The sequence below is a fragment of the Sturnira hondurensis genome, unplaced genomic scaffold, assembly GCF_014824575.4.
Source record: "Sturnira hondurensis isolate 20B ecotype Veracruz unplaced genomic scaffold, ASM1482457v3 Scaffold0020601, whole genome shotgun sequence".
Taxonomy (NCBI): Eukaryota; Metazoa; Chordata; class Mammalia; order Chiroptera; family Phyllostomidae; genus Sturnira; species Sturnira hondurensis.
The window spans coordinates 2,698,022-2,717,475 of record NW_028093232.1 but is presented as its reverse complement, the minus strand read 5'-3'; the positions used below and the strand labels follow the sequence as shown (position 1 = coordinate 2,717,475).

Sequence of the window (19,454 nt, the reverse complement as noted above, 5' to 3'; positions counted from 1 at the left end):
TCTTGCTGTCTGTTTCTAGATACGGATAGAGGGCAGAGGCAGATGGAAGACCAAGAGGGAGAAAAGGGGAGCAAAACTCTACTAAAATTCACACATTTTAGAAAACTAAAAAAATATATCCTCAGCTCTTAGAAAAGTGAAACACACACACACACACACACACACACAGAGAGAGAGAGAGAGAGAGAGAGAGAGAGAGAAGCATAGCAGAAGATAGCCAGAGGGAGAAGCACAGAGTTTTACCCACTTACAGGTCTGAGTTCCAGGGAAAATCACACACACACGCCATGTTTCAGTATGGAATGAGGTAAGCTGATATGAATGAGATTTAATGAGGTAGATGGCTATAGAAGAAGAGAAAAGCAAGTTAGAATTATAGAGAAATTGATTGAGGGACTAAGATGAGGGACTAGAATGATCTGCCAAGGGAGTGACTTTAAAAGACAAAGCAGGGGCCCTGGCTGGTGTGGCTCACTGGATTGAGCACTGGCCTGTGAACCAAAAAGTCACTGGTTCAATTCCTAGTCAGGGCACATGCCTGGGTTCCAGGCCAGGTCTCCAGTTGGAGGCACGCGAGAGGCAGTTTCTCTTCCTTTCTCTTTCCCTTCCCCTCTCTCTAAAAAGTAAATAAATAATTTTTTAAAAACCACAAAGCAGGGTTTCCTAGGTCTTCACTATTTCTTATTTTAGCTTCATTTTGTAATATTTGAATGGGGTAGTGCTAGGCCATTCTGGGATCTCCCCACTCTCGTTTCCAGTTCCTGGGGTGTGAGTGCTTGGGACTTGCTTCTTGTACCTATGGAATAAATATATCTGAGGCCAAGCTGGCCTAACTAAACAGTGAGATAAGCGAGCCTGGCAAGTGAAACAAGAGTTTGAACTACAGCACAACAGAGTACAAACATAGGCTTCCTGACCACCAGAGAATACTTCAGGATCAAGCATGGGCTCTATTCATGATGAGCTCAGAGCAGCTCTCCTCAGGGTATTAAGGAGACTTTTAAACCTAGAATACCAAGGTTTCATTTAGAATAGGATTTGATCTCATGCTGATGGCTTGGATGGCTCCCAGAGGCAAGACTTCACTCACATCCTAGTTGGTACCAACATCTACCCATCCAGCAACAGGAGGAAAAAGAGAGAGCTGTTTTATGGCATGGAGAACAAAGGAAACACTGGAGGGTTTCTGCGCTTTATGGCATAGGTACTGCAGGGGTCTTAGGTATTATTTCCTTTCCCCCCAACCTCAATACATAAATATGTTTATGGATCAATAGTCACATGAGCACATTCAGTCAGACTATGGTGGGAGCTGTGATCTTTTCAAGCTCCATATATAGATACAGTGAGAAAACTCACCTTGTTAATTATACATGATGTAGAAGGAGATGGGGTATGGCAGAAATGTGGAATGGGCTAAAAATTCCCACTGACAATTTTCAGGAGGAAGAGGAAGAAATATCTAAAGCAAAAACCTCCCAGACTGAGTCTACGAAGAGTGCTTCAGCCAGTCTTTATCTTCACTCTTCTCTCCCCAAAACTAACAAATGAGAAATGGGGGAGGGAGTGGCATGTCTCCAAAAACAGATCTTTCCTGCCACCCACAGCACAAGAGACATGACTGTACTTCCAGAGCTTGTTTGAATCTGAGAGAAGGGGGCTCTGGCACTGAGTGGTGACTCACCTGTGAGATCATGTGATTATTCAAGGGTGGCTGTTGCTGAGGCGTGGGTGGGAGAGCAGGAAGTTGCTGCTGCTGCTGCTGCTGCTGCTGGGCAGTACAAGGGAGAAGGCCCCGGACAGACTGGGATGAGGTGACCTGGTTGCACACATCTGGGGCACCTAGTGCCATACCTAAGGCAAAGAAGAGACCCACCAAGAGCTGTAAGCATAAGTCATGAACAAACCACCCTTGGAGGGCCCAGTTGCAGGGTTGTAGTCTTTCCAAGCCATTTCTCCTCACTCTCCTTCTGTCCATTTCCCCAACTGTCTTGGGAAGATCCACATATTAGTACAGATGCATTTCAGCTGCCTGGATAATGGAAGCTCTCATTTTAGTAGGTTCCTGCTCCTTAAGGACAGTAACCACCTTGACTATGAATGTTTGATTTTAGAATTGAATAATATGGGAGGCTAAGTTGCCTCCCCTGAAGTGCCTAGAATCTGTCTATCATGATTAGATAGCTGAAAACATGAATGTTTGTTTCCTGGAAGGTAGAGATTCCCAGTCCTTTAAGAGACCTGTCATCTCTTTGACATCTTCCCAACACGCATCTCATAAAAGCTGCTGAGAAGGCAGCCTTGCCTCTCCAAGCACATGCCTATCTACACAGATACACCCAACCATCATCTATTTTCCCTGTTTCCAAGCTTTCCAAGTCATGCATGTGTCCACACAAAGCATTTTTACTGAATGTCTCCTATGTGCCAGGCATTGTATAATGAGCTGAGGGATGCATCACTGATATGAACAAAGTCGTATGAAAGCAAAGGCGAAAAAGCAATAACTCCTGGAAGGGTTAGAGGGAAGGGTTTAAAGGGAAACAGCAGAAGAAATGGGTTTGAAGGATAAACAGAAAGAGCGTAAGACTGAGAGGGGTCAAAGTTAATGCTGTATTCAAGAAATCGTAGGAGGGCCAGAGGAAGACAGATATCTGGAAATGAGACTGAGATGGCAAACCAGAGCCAGGAAGTTATGCTCTACTAAGTAATCTGGGTTATACTACACAGGGAATGCAGAGGCATGAATGTTTTAAAGAGAAGAGTGATTTGATTTGATCTATGTTATAGACTTGTAAATTGGCTTTAAAAAGGGCTGAGAATGGAGTGGGGAAACCAGCTTGGGGGCTAGTGTCATAATTAAATAAGAGAAGATAAAGGTCTGTGTAAAAGAAGCGCAACAGAGACCCAGAAGTTAGACGCAAAAATCTTCACCAATACTTTCTTAAAAAAAAAATCCCCCCTCCCTCCCCACTGGCTGGTGTGGCTCAGTGGATTGAGTGCCGGCCTATGAACCAAAAGGTTTCCAGTTTGATTCCCAGTCAGGGCACATGCCTAGGTTGTGGGCCAGGTCCCTGGTAGGGGATGGGTGTGAGGCAACCACACATTGATGTTTCTCTCCCTTTCTTTCTCCCTCCCTTACCCTCTATCTAAATAATATACCCTGGCTGGTGTAGTTCAGTGGATTGAGTGTAGGCTGCAAACCAAAGGGTCCCCAGTTTGATTCCCAGTCAGGGCACATGCCTTGGTTGTGGGCCAGGTGCCCAATGGGGGCCACATAACAGTCAACCAAACATTGATATTTTTCTCTCTTCCCTTCTCTCTAAAAATAAATAAATAAAATCTTTAAAAAATGGATTGATTGATTTTGAGAGAAAAAGAAAGGGGAGAGAGAGAGAGGGAGAAACATCAGTTTGTTGTTCCACTTATTTATGCATTCAGTGGTTCTTTTTTTTAATAGTTTAGGAGTTATTTACTGTATTTTCTTTTCAATTACCATTCAGTCCCCTTATACTACTCTCTCCTTCACTGGTTGATTCTTATATGTGCCCTGACTGGGGATCAAACCCCACAACTTTGTATACTGAGGCGATTCTCTAACCAACTGAGCTACCCAGCCAGGGCACTTCACCACAACTGATGTCTTCTGAAGATAAGACCTAAACAACTCCTGGGATGAGAATCAAGCAATTCTTCATAGGCAGGAGAATGGTAAAACAAAGGCCCATTGGGCATAAAGAGCTAAATATCCCTCTGCTGACAGTGCAATAGGAATAGATGGAGAGAGACACACAGCCGATCAGAAGAGCTAAGAAGTAGTCTGCAGGGCTGGCATGTGGAACACGTGCTACTTCTCAGTGACTGAGCTCCAGAGAAGCAGTCACAGCACTATCTCCCAAAGTGCTAGCCTACTACTGGCTGCTGCCAGTGAATTACAAATAGTTAAACTCTAAAGATGCCGCAGAATAAAAGCAACTATCATTCTCATCTCAGTATGTAACCTGGACTTGGGCTGCTAGAGATGGCCCACCTCAGTTAGAAATCAGATAATTAATTTATCTGATAAAATTGACTAATCCCAGTCAGTGTTTTTCAATTAGGAAAGAAGTTTTGAAAGAAAATCAGAGAGGGGACTCCAAAGGAGAATGGATTCATTCAAGAAATAAAAATTCCCCTCACTTGTCTGTGTTAGGTTTCTAAGACATAGTATTGAGACAAGTGTTTTGTTAAAAGTAGTATCAGTGATATTTATTATTTATTATTTTTAAAATAAGTTTATTGACTTTAGAGAGAGAGGAAAGGTTGGGGAGAGAGAAATATCAATGTGAGAGAGAAACATCCATTGGTTGTCTCCTATATGCACCCCAACTGGGGACTGAACCAGCAACCTTGGTATGTGCCCTGACCGGGAATCAAACCTGCAATATTTTGGTATATGGGACAGCACTCCAACCAACTGAGCCACACCAGTCAGGGCAAGTATTGTGATATTTCATAGAAGACAAGCAAGACATGATGGACATGAAACAAAAGGTCAGAAACTGTAGTACCTGGCCTGGAGATCCTTCCTGCACTGCCACTTTTATTGTTCCCAATGCTGTCACCCCGGGTGAGGATAGAGATTCCGCTGAAACTGCTGGCTTTGGTAACAGGGGGCCGCATGCTCCGAACGGATCCGTCAGAGTCTGTGCTGCTCCAAGGCCTTGGCTCCAGGGATTTGAGTTCGCTGTCTGTGCTGCTTTGGCGGCTGCTTGAGGTGCGGCTTAGCCCCTCACGGTTCCCCCTGCAGAGACCACAGTGGTCAGAGCACCTCCCACCTACCACTTCTGCAGAAGGGCTAGGAGAGAGTTCATTTCTATTCTTTCAATAACAAAGAAGGGGTGAGGATGGACACTAACTTCTTGTTAGTTGGCTGGCCCACCAAGAGCTGATGAGAGCAGACAGAACAATATCCACTATAGTAACAAAGAGCACAGGGGCAAATCTGGAAGACAGTGTACTGGCAACTAATTTAATACGTCAGACCAGAGGTGGATGGGAAACCACACACATGATGCTGAGATTGGCTGTGGTCTCTTCCCCCAACCTCCCACTTACAGGGACCCCACACATGCAGGAAACAGTGGCGAGCAGAGAGGCGTACCAGCTTTTTCTGGAAGTTCCTAAAACAAAAGGACTCCTGGGAGTTACTAGTGCCAGAAGCCAGGAGTAGCCCATGACATGGATAAACCCCACAACAGGTCTTCCACATAACATGCCTAAGCCAGCAGAGGTGTTTCTTATAACCAGTGTTCCAAGGGTGGGAAGAGGAGTATGGTGCACTAAAGGGGCACTCTGGAAAACTCAGTGTCATAGTCTAGAATTGACCTAACCTGTTCTGTGGAAATTCTGTTGGTGTCTGGGAACAACTGGTTCCAGGGCCGCTAAGAACCAAAGTCCTCCACATGATCAAGCAAATATGCCCTTGGGACTCAGGATGGCAAGCAGCAGGAGGCTGACTGTATGTAGTTGCCTACATATTAATAGCCCTATTGCCCTAGGCAAGGCACAAGACTATGGAGAAAAGGGATTCATCCTCTCTTATTTTGCTCTAGAAATACCAGGGTTGTCCTGATGCTATAATCACTGCCTGTGTCTATAAACTGCTATCCTCAAGGCAAACAGCATGGGCTTGAAAGCCCTAAGTCTTGCTGAGCTCTTACTGCTGCTTAATAAGCAACCAAGAACAGAGATTTTCCTTTCACATCTCCCACTCCTAACAACTGATGAGCTAAGGAAACCAAATGTCAACAATTACAAAGATTTTGGTGTATATACTGGGGAACAATTAAGCCAAACTCACTGTAGCTCAGACTCCCTCTTTTTCACCACCATTCTACCTAGAGCAAATAGAAAACCCCATCCCAAACCCCTTAGCTTCAAAGACACTAGATTCAGAGTTATTCTAATATATAAGGTATTTTTCTTAAGGGAGTAGTATTAAAGAAAATACCTTTATTTTAGAATACCTGCTCCAAAGATACTACAGAGAAGATGGGCAAAATCTTTGCTAGGGTCATTATTTTAGTTTTTAGCCAAACCAATCATGGTGAGCTAACAGCACACTGGCACAGCTGGGTAGGAACATGCTAATTCTTCTCCAAATCCCATGCAGACTTATACGGGACCTCAAAACTTCTCTATATATATTTAGAATAGAGGACTCGAAAATATTCCAGGTTCCCCAAAACTTTACCCTCTTTTTTTGGGGATGTCAAAGTAGAATGGGAAACAAGAAAGAAGTATATACGAGGAGGGCTCCAGGAACAGAACCAGACCCCAAGAGAGAGCCAATAGCTCAGTCTCATGGACAAAGGCAAGTCTACTGAGAGGACTCAATGAAGATGTGTGTGTATTTGTGGGAATAATGGATACAGCACTGGCAATGGATGAGGCTGCTTATCAGACAATAGAGCTTGAATTCTGCAGAAAGTCCTAATGGCCTTTTATACCTAAATGAAACACTGCAGTATGTATTAGGACAATTCTCCCATCTACTTTTTCTTTCTACCAGAGGACAGTGAATGAATCAACTTTAACCAAACACCCAGGAGGCTTGGGCCGCAGTGGCAGCACTTCCGTACTCATTAGTTCCCTCCCCCAAGACAGTGATGGCTAAGTCCTCACAATGTGGCTTGTCTGATGATCTTCTGACTAACCTGAGAGTTAGAGAATCTGAGTTGAGTCTTGTCCAGGAAAAAGGTCAGTTTTCCTCCCCTACAACTAAACCCAATCTCTAGTCATGTCTTTCCACTTCACTAAAAATAAGACAGGGAAAACTACCAAACTCATTTCTGAGCACTGGATTGGGTTGTGTGTGTTAGAGAGAGGGGGGGTGAAGGACAGAGAACATTAACACTCATACTCCTGTGAAATGAGAGCTGACTTAGTTTTTACAAGTAGATTTAGTGCTGTGAAAAGTTCAGTTTACTGCATCTAGGGCGTACGTAGAGAGGTTTGTAGAAGAGGTGGCAATAAGTATCAGTGACACTCATTATCAAGCCACTCAATAAGTATCAGTGGCTTATTTATCAGTGGAGTAGAATCTTTCAAAGAATGGGGAAGTTGCCATAGTTATTAACAATTGTGGATGAGTAAATCTGGTATATGGGTATTTATTTCACGAACTTGGGAATAAAGGTATTAAGCAGTTAAAGAAGATCAGCTTCCAATCATTAGAGTTCTGGACTAGTATCCAAATAGAAAAAGAAATAACCCCTTAAGAGTTCATGAAACTGCATTTAAATGACCTAGATCTTTAATCAAAACTCAGTATAGAAAGCAGCAGCATAAAAGAGGTCTGGATAGGAGAGGGATGCACCTGCTCACTAGATCCTTTGAGATATTATCTGCATAGTTGGCTATACTTTGATGTTCCACAGCACTAAGTAAACCTGAATTAGGGCTCTGAATGAAACACTACTCAGATAGGAAGGGATGTTTGTAGAGAGCTGGTGTGGTATGATGAAAAGTACACTGGAAAAAGAGTCAGTCCCAGTTTTGCCACTAATAACCCTGAAAACTTGGATTGGACACTTAATCTCCCTGCTTTTGTTTTCTTACATTTAAACCAGTTTACCAAATCAGGACTGAATCAGACACAGTATACTTTAGCAACTGTAAAGCACTATGCATGAAGTCACATACAGAAGCTAGTTTAAAACTCCTTATTATAGTAGGCATTCTGGGATGAGTTTTGACTCTTAACTGTATAATATGAAACAGGAGTTAGTTTTTTTTAAAGAAAGGAACTCTATCTTGATCACCACCACCAGTACAGAGCACCCTCCGCACCCTTAAGGCTTTCAGGTGGACCTCAGGGTAGGATAGTCTAGGAAAAAGATACAGAAAGGGAGAGAAATCCTCCATCCCAGGAATGGAAAACCTCTCTATCCCAATCTGCAGATGGTGTGACTAGCTTTATGAAGGACATCAGAGGAGGGACAACTGAGATACGGGGATGAGAGCTCTAACTAACCTAACTTAGTTAGGTCCTATCAAGCTTAGGATTCAACAAGAGAGAATCCCTTTGGAAAGGGTTAGACCTGAATTCTGGCATTAAATACTCAGGTTTTCTGTGCTTTATAGTTTCCTTAGAGTAAATGGGAAGAATATACTTAAAATGAGTTGGTGCCAGGACAGGTCTTAAAGTAGTGTCTCTCTCACCACCACCTTGTGTAACCTGCTGGGGTGGAATGAAGAGACAATAAAAGGGAGGCTCTTGTGACTGCTTTGCATGGAGAGTGTTCAGCACTGGAGAAGTTAATACAGCAACTTCCATCGACATTAAGAGCAGCAAGTCATGGGCGATCATGCGAAGGACATGCTCTACAGGTGGTCTAAGGCAGACAAAGCCTTTCTGAGGTCCTTGTGGCACCTCAGGAATGGGTTATCTCACCGAGCACAATGTGTCAAAGAGAAAACGACGAAGAGAGGTATCTGTATGTGTTTTTACACATGTTTGTATTATTCCTTCTTAAAGATACAAAACATTCCCTATGGGTCAGGGGTAAGCTCTTCACATCTTTTCACAGATTCAGAAAAGGTAGCTTAGAAGACACCCATTCTTTTACCTTAGTATGTTGAAATCCTCCAAAAATGCCCAGTTCCAGCACATTTCTGGGAAGAAACTGTACCTATCCCATACAACTATTTGGTCCCCTTCACCCCTATCTAGAACTTAAAAATGAAATCAGCAACAATAAAAATAAAGTCACTGAGCAGAAGCCTTTGTCTTACTGAGGAAAAATACCCAATGTTGCAAAAACCACAGATTGAATTATTCCACAAGCAGCCATGCATGGAGCAAACTCACTCCGCTGAAAAGATTACAGCAAAACAAAACAAAACAAAACAAAACAAGGAGAGATATAGATTACACAGAAGTACCTAAAAATCTGCCTTCTCTTGTGAGAGCTAGAAGAAAAGGCTTCTTTGGAGAGTCTGTTGGTTAACATCAAAGAAAAGCATCATTACAGGATTATATTAACCTCACTGACAAAGCTCAATGAGAAGCAGGGAACATGCTAGGTGGTACTAACCTGATGTCATTTAGATATCCGTTCTGGCCAGTCTAGGTGAGGGGGAGAAAACGGAAAATAACTTATAAGAAAACAGCATGGCATAACCGAAAAGGGTGTCCATGATGCTATGAATACCCAAGGTCCTCAAACCAAGCTCACCCCCCAACAGGGAGAGAGGGAGCAGGGACAGGATGACCCACACCCACACACCCAATCTGACTTCTCACCTTTAATGGGATAGAGCATTAAGCATTTTTAGCCTTCTCAGAATTTTTAAAAAGAGGTTGATAAAGTTAGAAGTACGGAAAGGAGGAAGAACAAAGTATTAACCTATTATTTCCTTTTTAAGCTCTCAATTTATTCTCTCTTAGAGGTAAACCGAACATAATAACTGGTGTGCTAAAGTAAAGAGTGTGTTCAAAGAAAGGGAAAAGGGAGACAAGAGAAAGAAATTTAGTTGTTTTGGAAATCATCCTCAGTGATTATTCCATTTCTGTCCTCTACACTGGCCAAAATGAAAGACATTCTGACCTGAGACCCAAGGAGAATAAGAAATTGGGGAAGCAGGTACTTTTTAGAGCCTAAAAAAATGAGAAAATGAAAAGCCTGAAACATTCCTTTTGGGGATCACTTCCTGACTAAGCCACTGAGCTGAGTGGAGTAAGCATTCTGGCAGACTCCCATGCCTTAGAAAAAGGTACCAAAGTGTCCATCTGCTGAGCGGGGTGGGCTCCATACAGAGCAGAGCCTGTATGGGGGCAGTTTCCCCAACGGACAGCTCAGGCTCCAGAGAAGGCTGCAGCACTAGCATTTCCATCCAAACACCCTTCTCGCCACTTCCCTTTCTGTTTGCCCTGTGTCTTCCTCCCCTCTGCCCCAACCTACAACTCCACCCCTCGTCATCTCCCTTTGGCCGGGTTCCTCTCTACACGGGAATCTTTGTAGTATGGTGGGCTTTGGCCTTTTTTACTTGTCCAGACCTTCTGGGATTCCTGATGCCTCTACCTCAGTAAGATGTAGGAAGTGCTAAAAGTGATAAATCCGAAAGGATTTAACAAAGAATATGCATATTAGTAGAGGCTTGAAAGACTAAACATCAGGAGAAAAAAGGAGAGGAGAGCTAACTCTGACTCTGTTATGGTTGTAGGTAGACATATCCCAGTGTTGTTAAAATTAGCCCCAATACATTAAAAGTTGCTTGTACTTTCAGAATATCTGTGGTTTTGCTAATGGCTGGCATGTCAGGACAGTCATTTTTCACGTGTCAGTGAAGCAGAGGCGCACATCACAGATTGCTATGCTCTGATGTCACTGGTACTTCTCAATCCAAAGACCTTAGAGCAGAGCAAGCTATTGAGAGGCAGTTTACTCTAGGGGTTAAGAGCATGGACTCTGGAGCCAGACTGAATGAGTTAAAACACCAGCTCTTGAACTAGTGGTGTGGTTTTTGATTACTTAACCTCTCTCTGCCTCAGTCTCACATTTATAAAATGAAGGAAATAATGTAATCTACCTCATAAGACTAGCATAAGGATTAAATAACTTATGCAAAGTTCTAAGAAGAGTGTCTGAAAGACAGTAAGTACTATATAAGTTTTTGCTATTATCATCCACCAACCTGCTCTGTCTGAAATTGTACATGGCTGTAGCCAGTGGGTCACCACTGGCTACAGCCATGTACAAATGACCTCTCTCCTCTCATTCCACACAACTGGTGTACAGATAAAGGTTAAAGAACCTCTTTGGAGGACTATCCAATTATCCTGATTGTATAATTAGAGGACAGATTTTCCTGACTCAGAATGTAACAGAAGGTAAAAAGATTCCTTCTTTTTGGACGTTGGGCCAGAAGGTTTGTCATATATCTGTCCCCAGTGAGGATCCTTGGAACACTTGGGTCTTCTGAGACAGGGGAACAAGTTCACAGAGGAGATCAGTTTTCTTGAAGTCAGAGACAGAGTCTTTCTGAGCTAGGTGATGATGAGTACACACAGTCTTTCTGATGGAAGGGAGAGTGTTGTCCATCAAAGCATGTGGATTAAAACTGGCCATCTTTTGACAGTAAAGGGAGGCTGGCTCTTCCTCTTTTGTTTCCTAATTTGACTATAAGATGGTGCTGCTATCTGGATCCTATAGGTAGGCAAAATTGGTTCCTCTCTTGCCTATCCACAGCCTTTCCCAAATTTCTGCTATATTTCTCTTCAGTCTGGTGGGCAAAAGCTACTAGATACAGAAAGGGGTATCAAGTATATTTGATATGGCCCACAATTCTTAAGAATAAAGTTGCCTACAATGATTCATATTGGCTTTTGGTCCAAGGAGCCAGTCCTAGTCTAAGAAGCAAGTTAAGAAATACAGGAAGAAAGAGACTTTCTGTTCAGGCAGAGACTGGAGGGACTCGTGAGTGGTACCTTCTGTGCATATGGAACGTGGAGTTCACAGAATAGATGCCAGACCTGTGCTCTAACAATTGCCAACGTACCCTAAAAACGAGGGTGGCCAAACAAGATGAATGTACAGGCTGTGTGGACACTAAGCCTTCCACTTAGAAGCAAAGATGCCTAGAATGAATAGTGGAAGTGAAAGAGGGTAAGTGGGAGAAGGGTTTGACAGGCAAGATTCAGAGCCCTTCCATAAGCCCTGCCAAAACCACTTCTATCTTCCATCTACTCATCTCCACCAAATTCAGCCACTCCATTTGTTCTCTTTATATTCCACACTACAGAATGTAATAAAAGTAATACAAATAAAAAGCTGCAGCTTCCCAATAAGCCACAGTTAATTTTAGAGATCAAATCTGGAGCTGGCTAATTTTGGTTTAAAAAAAAACACACACAAAACAACACATTTACGGAGGGTTCATTCCATTCACAATTCCAAAGATTAAGAGCTAAAAGCTATGGGCTGACAACTCTCAGAGGCTACACTTACCTCTCGGGCAAATATTCTCTCTCGGACCCTTTGATATTCCTCCTCTCTCTCTTCTATTGACTTGCTCCTCCTTCCATCCTGCAATGGAACTCTGATCTAGATCGATGAGCAGAATTAAGCTAGTTAAGTTCTCCTCGTACTGCAAGCTCACTGCACACCAGCAAGGAAGAGAAACCGGGAGAGTTTATAGTTGCCATAAAAAAATGGAAAAAAAAAGAAATAAAACTTCCAGTGTTGAACAGGTTTCACTGGGTACATCTGACCATGCAGTTTGGGAGATCAGGTTTTCTGGATAGTTGGGGCCTCTCCATCTCCCAACCCCCAACCCCAGAGGATCAAGAACAACAACTATTTATGAGGACTGGGTTGCTTCCTTATAGTAATCAGGTACTCTCCAATCAGTAAGGATCAAAAGAATAGCTGAGGGAATAAACAACACGGCTCTGAAGGGAACGCAAGGGAAAGGAGAAAGTTAGAGAGGGAGAAGAAACAGATATTTAGCAGAGTTGAATGTAAAGAAGAGTTTCACAGATCTAGCACCTGACATTACCCCTTCTTTAGTTACTAGTGAATGCCATGGACTGAAGATCCAAGTCACACACAGCTCAGCAAAGAGGGCCTTGGAAATAAAATCCCAAGGGTGAAGCTAAATTCAGTTCTTAAGAATTTCTTTCTCATCATAAGCTATAGCTCCTGGAGGGATGGAGAGAGAAATTACAGAAATAACGAAGAAAGTGAACAGAGCAACACAAAGAGGTAAAGAGAAAGAACAGAACAGAATAGAAAGAAGGATGGACAGAGAAAGGAACAGACAAATAAGGTGCAACAGAGGGAGGCAAGAAAGTGACAGAAAGAGAAAAGAAGGGAATAGAGGACAGAGAGGACATTCTCTGACAAACAGTGAGGTGACTAGAGGGGACAGCTGAGCAGGTCACCCCACTGGCTTGTCTACCACCCAACTCTCCGGCACTGTCTTTTCCTCTCTTGGCCCGTGACTTGTGAGCACTATCCTGGGTAGGGTGTTATAGTGTCTTTTTCTACACTGCTCTTGAAGGCAAGGAACTCGGAGGTAGATAACCCATCAAATAAATGTCGCCAGCTTATAAAAAGACTCTAACCTTCAATCCAGAGGCTTTGACAGCTTCATATGAAGCGACCAGGGAGACCGCTGCTCTAGGCCGGTTTTCCTAATTTCACCAGAGTTAGGCATAACTTTAGAAGTATCAACTTTTGACTAGATTTACTTCTCACTAGCTTAAGAACCTAAATTCTACTATACGTCTTTTTACATATCCCATTCCAAGACACAGGACCTTACAGTGCTATATTGTCCTTGGACCCCAGCACTGGTAAACCAGTGGCAGAGTAGAAAGAGTATAATGGGCTCTGAGGTCAGGTGGGAACTCAGCTCTGCTACCTACCTCTGAGGAATGTCACTTCAGGCAAATAACATCTCTTAGCCTCAGATTTCTCACATCTAAAGCGGGGCCAATAACCCCCATCTACACTGGGTTGTGGAGAAGATTAAGAGATAATGTATAAAATGTGTTAGGAAAAGAGTCTAGGTCAGGAAAAACACTCATTAAAAAAGCAATTACTGTGTTTATTATTAATATCACAGACAGAAAGTGCATAGAGCCTAACCTAGTGTGGATCAAGCCTGAAGCTGAGAGATGAAAAGTTTACAACAGGGACAGATTCCACACCACTTCGAGGTGCCTTGAGGCCTGAATAATTCCTGATCCACAGAAAAAGGGGTTTGGGAAAATGGAGAGAAGGGCATCAGGATGGAAAGGCTCTTTCTTGTTTTTTAAAATTTTGCTTTTTTGTGTATCTCAATGTTTTCAATCAGACCCAATGGGTTTGTCCACAGCAGATAATGGCACTTTTCTCAAAAGGACTCCCTCAAATTCTGTAACAAGCATGAAAAGTCCTGTTCTCAAGAATATACAATATCCCAAAGAAAGGAATTTTGACTCTAGAGGTAAGATATTATAATTATCATTAATCAGGAAGACTCAGATTGGTGCTACCCAACCACGCTCTGCCAACTTTCACCCTGGTGCTCCACCCAACCTCCTTTGGAGGCCAAGCAGAAGCAGGCTCGAGCTGAGCCCCATTGAGTGGCTAGAAGACTAATCCCCAAATAATCACTTACTATCTAAAGGTCAGGCTCAAAGTCAGGGCAACAGCCAGGCCCACACATGAAAGGATGGGGCAGATTGGTCACTTCTCATTCCCACAGGAGTGGATCAAAAAGGATACCATCTGCAGTTCCCAGCATCAAAAGTCAAATGAACTCACTCACCTTGGTGGAAGGACTTGGGAAAAGAATTTATAGAAGGGGTCAAAAACACCTTTACAAGTGGGCAAATCAGATCACGACTTTGCCAGTTCAAGGCCAGCCCTGAGCTAGAAGAGTGGAAGTAGGATAAAGTAGTTTTGGGTGGTTCCCAAAGAAATCCCTAACTAGTAAAGAAAAAAAGAATAAAGCCATCAGCTGAATCAAAGCTGAAGCAGGAAGGGACCTGGCTTTGTCCCTAAATGACATGGAATTAAAAGTCAGTAGCAAAACCAGAGAGTTCCAGGCCAAATGAGAAAACCCAGCAAACCTCAGCACCATGTCTCTCTGGGGCTAAAAGGGTGGCATTCAGCTCAGCAAGTGTAGTCAACCCTCAACATTAAGCCAAAGCCAACTTAGTATAGCTCAGTGTATTTTTCCATACTAAGACATTTCGAGTTTTCACCATCCCACAAAAATTCTTCTGCCCTCCCAGTTTCTCTTACTGCAACCTCTCTATACACCCACCCCTTTCCATTCTTTACCTGGTTATCATCTCGGTCCATACTGGCATCATCTCTCTTGAGAATGAATCTCTGTTGAAATTCTGTATTCTTCTCATCCTTTATATGTTCTGAGAACCTCTGTTCAGGGCTGAAATTGGTAGAGAAATGTGGAAGAAAGGGAAAAAACTCTTTTGTTAGGATGCAGACCTCCCAGTATAGCTATTTTAAATTCCACAACTCCCATTCACGGGATTTCTGTAATCAGGCATCAAAAAAGTCACATGAAGGTTCTAATGAAATCCTCAGGGTCTGTTTTTTGGTTTTTTAAAAAAGATTTTATTTATTTATCTTTAGAAGGGAAGGGAAGGAGAGAGGAGGAGAAATATCAATGTATGGTTGCCTCTCATGCGTCCCCTGTTGGGAACTGGCCTGCAACCCAGGCATGTGCCCAGATTGGGAACTGAACCACAATCCTTTGGTTTGCAGGCCTGCGCTCAATCCACTGAGATATACCAGCCAGGGCAGGGTCTGTTCTTTATACATTTATAACTTGCTTTCCTCCAACATTATATCTGTCCTAACAGTAAAGGTGAAGAGAGGCCAAGAGCTAGTCTTCACAAAACACCAGGGCCTCTAGAATCTAATTCCAAGATCTCACTGGAGTGAGGAAAGAGGAGGAACTGATAATATAGCCCCCTCTCTCCCATCTCCTCACCAGAAAGGGACATCTTGGTCCCACAACCTTCCTCTACCACCCCAGAAGCCATCCAAGGAAAGTCTTCCCAGTCTGTGGTTTCCTCCCTTACATTCTTGTGTTACTGGTTTTGTTGATGATGACAGCTTTTCCAGTTTGATCAACATTGTGGTCCATCCCGAAATAGGCAGCTACCCGGTGTAAGAGCATCCGATGATATGAGGTCATTTGAGGGAACTTCTTGAACTGGTTACTGAAGGGAAAACCAAGGGAAAAAAAGCAAAATAAGGATAAATAGGGAATTGTAATTTTTTTAAAAAGTACCTAAAGTGGGGTATTTCTTAGGAGAAATAGACATATTATAATAAAGATACTCAACATTTACTCATTGGGAACCAAAAAGGTTCTCTTGGTTTCTCTAGTTACAGTAATTGGTAGATCACTCTAACCCACTATCCTCACTAAGACTACTCCTTAAGTCTAGGTCTCATCCACCCGAATGACAGTCTACAAAGAAAGGAGAAATTCAAGAATAATAAAATATGGGACACGGGCTAACTGTTGAAAAGATATAAATTACTTCAACTGCAGTCTAGGCAATAACTTAAACACCTCACTTGATTTTTACACATATACTTTTTAATCCATTCTAATTACTTCCCCCTAATTGCTTTTGGTTTCCAGTGAATAATTACTTCAAAATTCAAACTTCAAGGAAAAGTTGAAAGAGGGACATCCTGAAACTGTACCTAAATTTCTTTTGGTGCCCCTCCCATCTCTAAATCTGAATTTCATTCAAGTAACTTACTTGTTGTCATTAATAAATTCCAGAATCTCCTGTTCTAATTTTAGCAGCATCATTCTGTCCCTGTTTAGAAAAGATGAAAACAAAACAAAAAGCAGCCTCCCGTAGATATTCGGAGCAATGACTGAGAATGCAACCTTCAGGTTCAAACTTCGGAACCAAATTACAGAAACTGAAGGGAGAGAGAGAGCCAAGCCCCGACAGCGGACCAAAGTGCAGTGCTTCCTGCGCCCCACCGGCCTCTCTAAAACAATCAAGGACGCACTTTGCAGACCCCGCTAACTGTGCACTTCGTTACCCTTATCAGAAACCTAATTCTGTTGGCAGTCATATTCATATAAACACGTACTTAATACTTAGAAATCTAATCATTATCCTACATTCTATATGATTATTTATAGAATTCTAAAAATATTATGATTTAGCTTATGTACAAATCAACTGTTCTCTTCTGTGCTTTTTAATTGTACTCCCAAGCTGCATATTTGTTTCTGCATTCTTCTTCTATAGAATTTTTCTCAATTCTTTTAAAAGCTGAAACCTCAGGATGAGGGTATTCTGAATTCCTCACAGAATATAAAACTGCACTGGAGAGAAATGGTGGGGGGTGGGGATGGGTATCCTAGATTCTAATGGAAAAATTCTGAGAAGCTATTTGGCCTCTTGGGCATCCTTTTGGCCGCTGGCCCTTTCCCCCCCTTCCATCAAATCATGTTATTACCTTGGGTTCTTTTTCAGTGTATTTACAAGAAATTCATGTAGGTCTATTCCAGTGGAGTCCGTATATTCTTGGCTGGAGTCTAAAACCACCACAACAAAAGAAATTTAAAATAAATAAAACTGCCTGGCATGATCATCTAACCCTAAGCAGAAACCCACAACCTGATCAGGAGAGTGAGAACAAAAAAGCAGAATCAAACTTCAGGGGTTTTAGCTTAAAAACCAGAATGACTCTGATTTACCAGCCCCCCAAAATTACTCATGACAATTACAGAAAGCAGAATTTGAGTCACAGTGTTGCATCAGAATTACAGTGAAAAAACCACCTTACCATCGATAAGCATTATCGAATGCCCTGACCAAAACAAAGCTGCTTTTATTCTAGTTAAGCAAAGTAAGTGCTGGGTAAGGTCAGTCAAGGCTGAATTTTCCAGAATCTGAGCAAATACACTCAAATGTTGATTTTCAAATGATATAATTTGTATTCATTTATAAAATTTTAATCTCCAGGTTGCCCTTTTCCTCTCAACTATCATTTTTTTACACATTAAAAACATTTTTTAAAGATTTTATTTATTTATCTTTAAAGAGAGGGGAAAGGAAGGAGAGAGGGAGAGAAACATCAATGTGTGGTTGTGTCTCATGTGGCCCCCACCAGGGACCTGGGGGACCTGGCCAGCAACCCCAGGCATGTGCCCTAGACTGAGAATTGAATCAGCAACCCCTTGGTTCATAGGCCCATGCTCAATCCACTGAGTCACACCAGCCAGGGCCATTAAAAACATTTTTAAAGAACATGTATAAATAACGCGTGGACATGGTCAGCAGAGATGGGACTGTGGGCTAGAGGAGTGGGCTGGGTGTAGGGGGCAAAGTGGAAAAAAAATGGGACAACTATAATAGAATAAATAAGAAAAAAAAAGAATATTCTTTTAATTGATTTTTAAAGAGAGAGAGAAGGAAGAAAGAGAAAGAGAGACACATCAACTGGTTGTTTCACTTATTTATGTATTCATTGGTTGATTCGTATATGTGCCCTGACCAGGCATTGAACCCACAACCCTGGTTTTATCAGGATGATGCTCCAAACAACTGAGCTACCCAGCCAGGGATCAAGTATCATTTTTATGGACCATGTCTTTTTGCTATCAGCCCAAGAATTTAAAACCAAAGAGAGCTTAATATGCAAATCTGTATTGTTTAAAAAATTACATCAAGCACTCCAAAATATAAATGGTATCTGGTGGAGCTGCAACCACTGATGATCCATGTCACTATTTATTCCAGGGCAAAAATAAAATTAGAATTGAATACAATGTCCTCCTGTGGTAGCACCAATGTTAATGGAGTAGCTATCTGTGGCATGTGAGCCCCTAAGATAGAGTTAGAGCAGTAAAGAAAGTAACTGTCCCCAAAGTAACCTTGTCAGGCACCGCCCCAAGCAACGATGAAGTAAGTAGGACACAATGAACTGTTGGGCCAGTTAGGCCAGCAGGCACCAGACTTCACGATGGAAGGAAAGGGCACTGTTGAGCTAGGCCCTAGGACAGATGAGAATGGGGCGAGAGTCCTCACCTCTAGACAGCATCTTCCTTGGGACCTTTTCTCTGTTTTTGTCCTTGTCTTCCTTTTCAGAGACATCCTTTGAAGACTTTTCTTCCTCTTTGTCAGAGGGGCAGCTGATGTGCAATTGAATTATATCCTTGGACAAGGGTAAGAGAGAAATATAATCAAAGGGGAAACGGGTTTTAACTCTCCCATAGCTCCCATGAAATCTCAAAGAAGATAAATCTTGGGGTAGCAGCATTCTCTTATAGAAGAGAGTATTTTTTTTAATTAAATTGCTTCAGCTTTTGTTCCACCAAAAGGGTAAAAGGCCAAGCCTTTTTTCCTGACAACCACAACCTTATATTATATGGGCAGTCCAAGTTACACTGGCTGTTCTTGGTGTAGGAATTGGATGGACGTGGTTCTAACCACCAGAGAAAAAGGATGTGGGTGGGGAAATAAGATTCAGCTCCGGAATTTCCTTGTCTGCATCATGGGTGGTCCAGGCGTGAAGACCTATGCTCCTGCTCTCACCCAGGCCATACTTTACTGTAATGGCTTGTTTTAAATCTCCTTGTACCCTGATTTCCAAGCCTAATGTGACATTGTGGGTGCTATACTACAGATTACCAAGTGTCAAACTCAAAAGCTACACTGACTCTTATAAAGGACCTACCTGGGTTTCTAGTGGCCCATCAGCAAATGGGGCAGAGGACTCCTCACACACTGCCAGGCTGCGTACCAACTTGAGCTTGGAATTAGACTGAGAAAAAACAAATGACACATATATTCCCTTGGTAGACATTCAGAAAGCTTTTGGCCGAATGATGGGCATCCTCTTTGGCTCTAGTTGCTGCTTCTATTAAATAGGGCTTTTTTGAAAAACAGGTCCTACTTGCCAGTTCCT

The 19,454-nt window shown here is 42.4% G+C and overlaps 1 protein-coding gene across 10 annotated transcripts in view; it reads right to left on the bottom strand.

The window, feature by feature from the left end:
* R3HDM2 (R3H domain containing 2) overlaps positions 1-19,454 on the bottom strand; it is a 160,816-nt gene that overhangs the window by 18,468 nt on the left and 122,894 nt on the right. For 4 of the 10 annotated variants that reach the window (XM_037030209.1, XM_037030212.1, XM_037030213.1 and 1 more), the window contains 11 exons: positions 19,224-19,310; positions 18,575-18,701; positions 17,001-17,079; positions 16,283-16,342; positions 15,587-15,727; positions 14,820-14,928; positions 11,994-12,089; positions 9,081-9,112; positions 8,929-8,982; positions 4,551-4,783; positions 1,685-1,854 (listed from right to left, as the gene is read on the bottom strand). In XM_037030209.1, coding sequence (XP_036886104.1) covers positions 1,685-1,854; positions 4,551-4,783; positions 8,929-8,982; positions 9,081-9,112; positions 11,994-12,089; positions 14,820-14,928; positions 15,587-15,727; positions 16,283-16,342; positions 17,001-17,079; positions 18,575-18,701; positions 19,224-19,310 — 1,188 coding nt within the window. The remainder of the gene's footprint in view (positions 1-1,684; positions 1,855-4,550; positions 4,784-8,928; positions 8,983-9,080; positions 9,113-11,993; positions 12,090-14,819; positions 14,929-15,586; positions 15,728-16,282; positions 16,343-17,000; positions 17,080-18,574; positions 18,702-19,223; positions 19,311-19,454) is intronic. The other 6 variants (XM_037030210.1, XM_037030216.1, XM_037030211.1 and 3 more) reach the window with 3 other exon arrangements.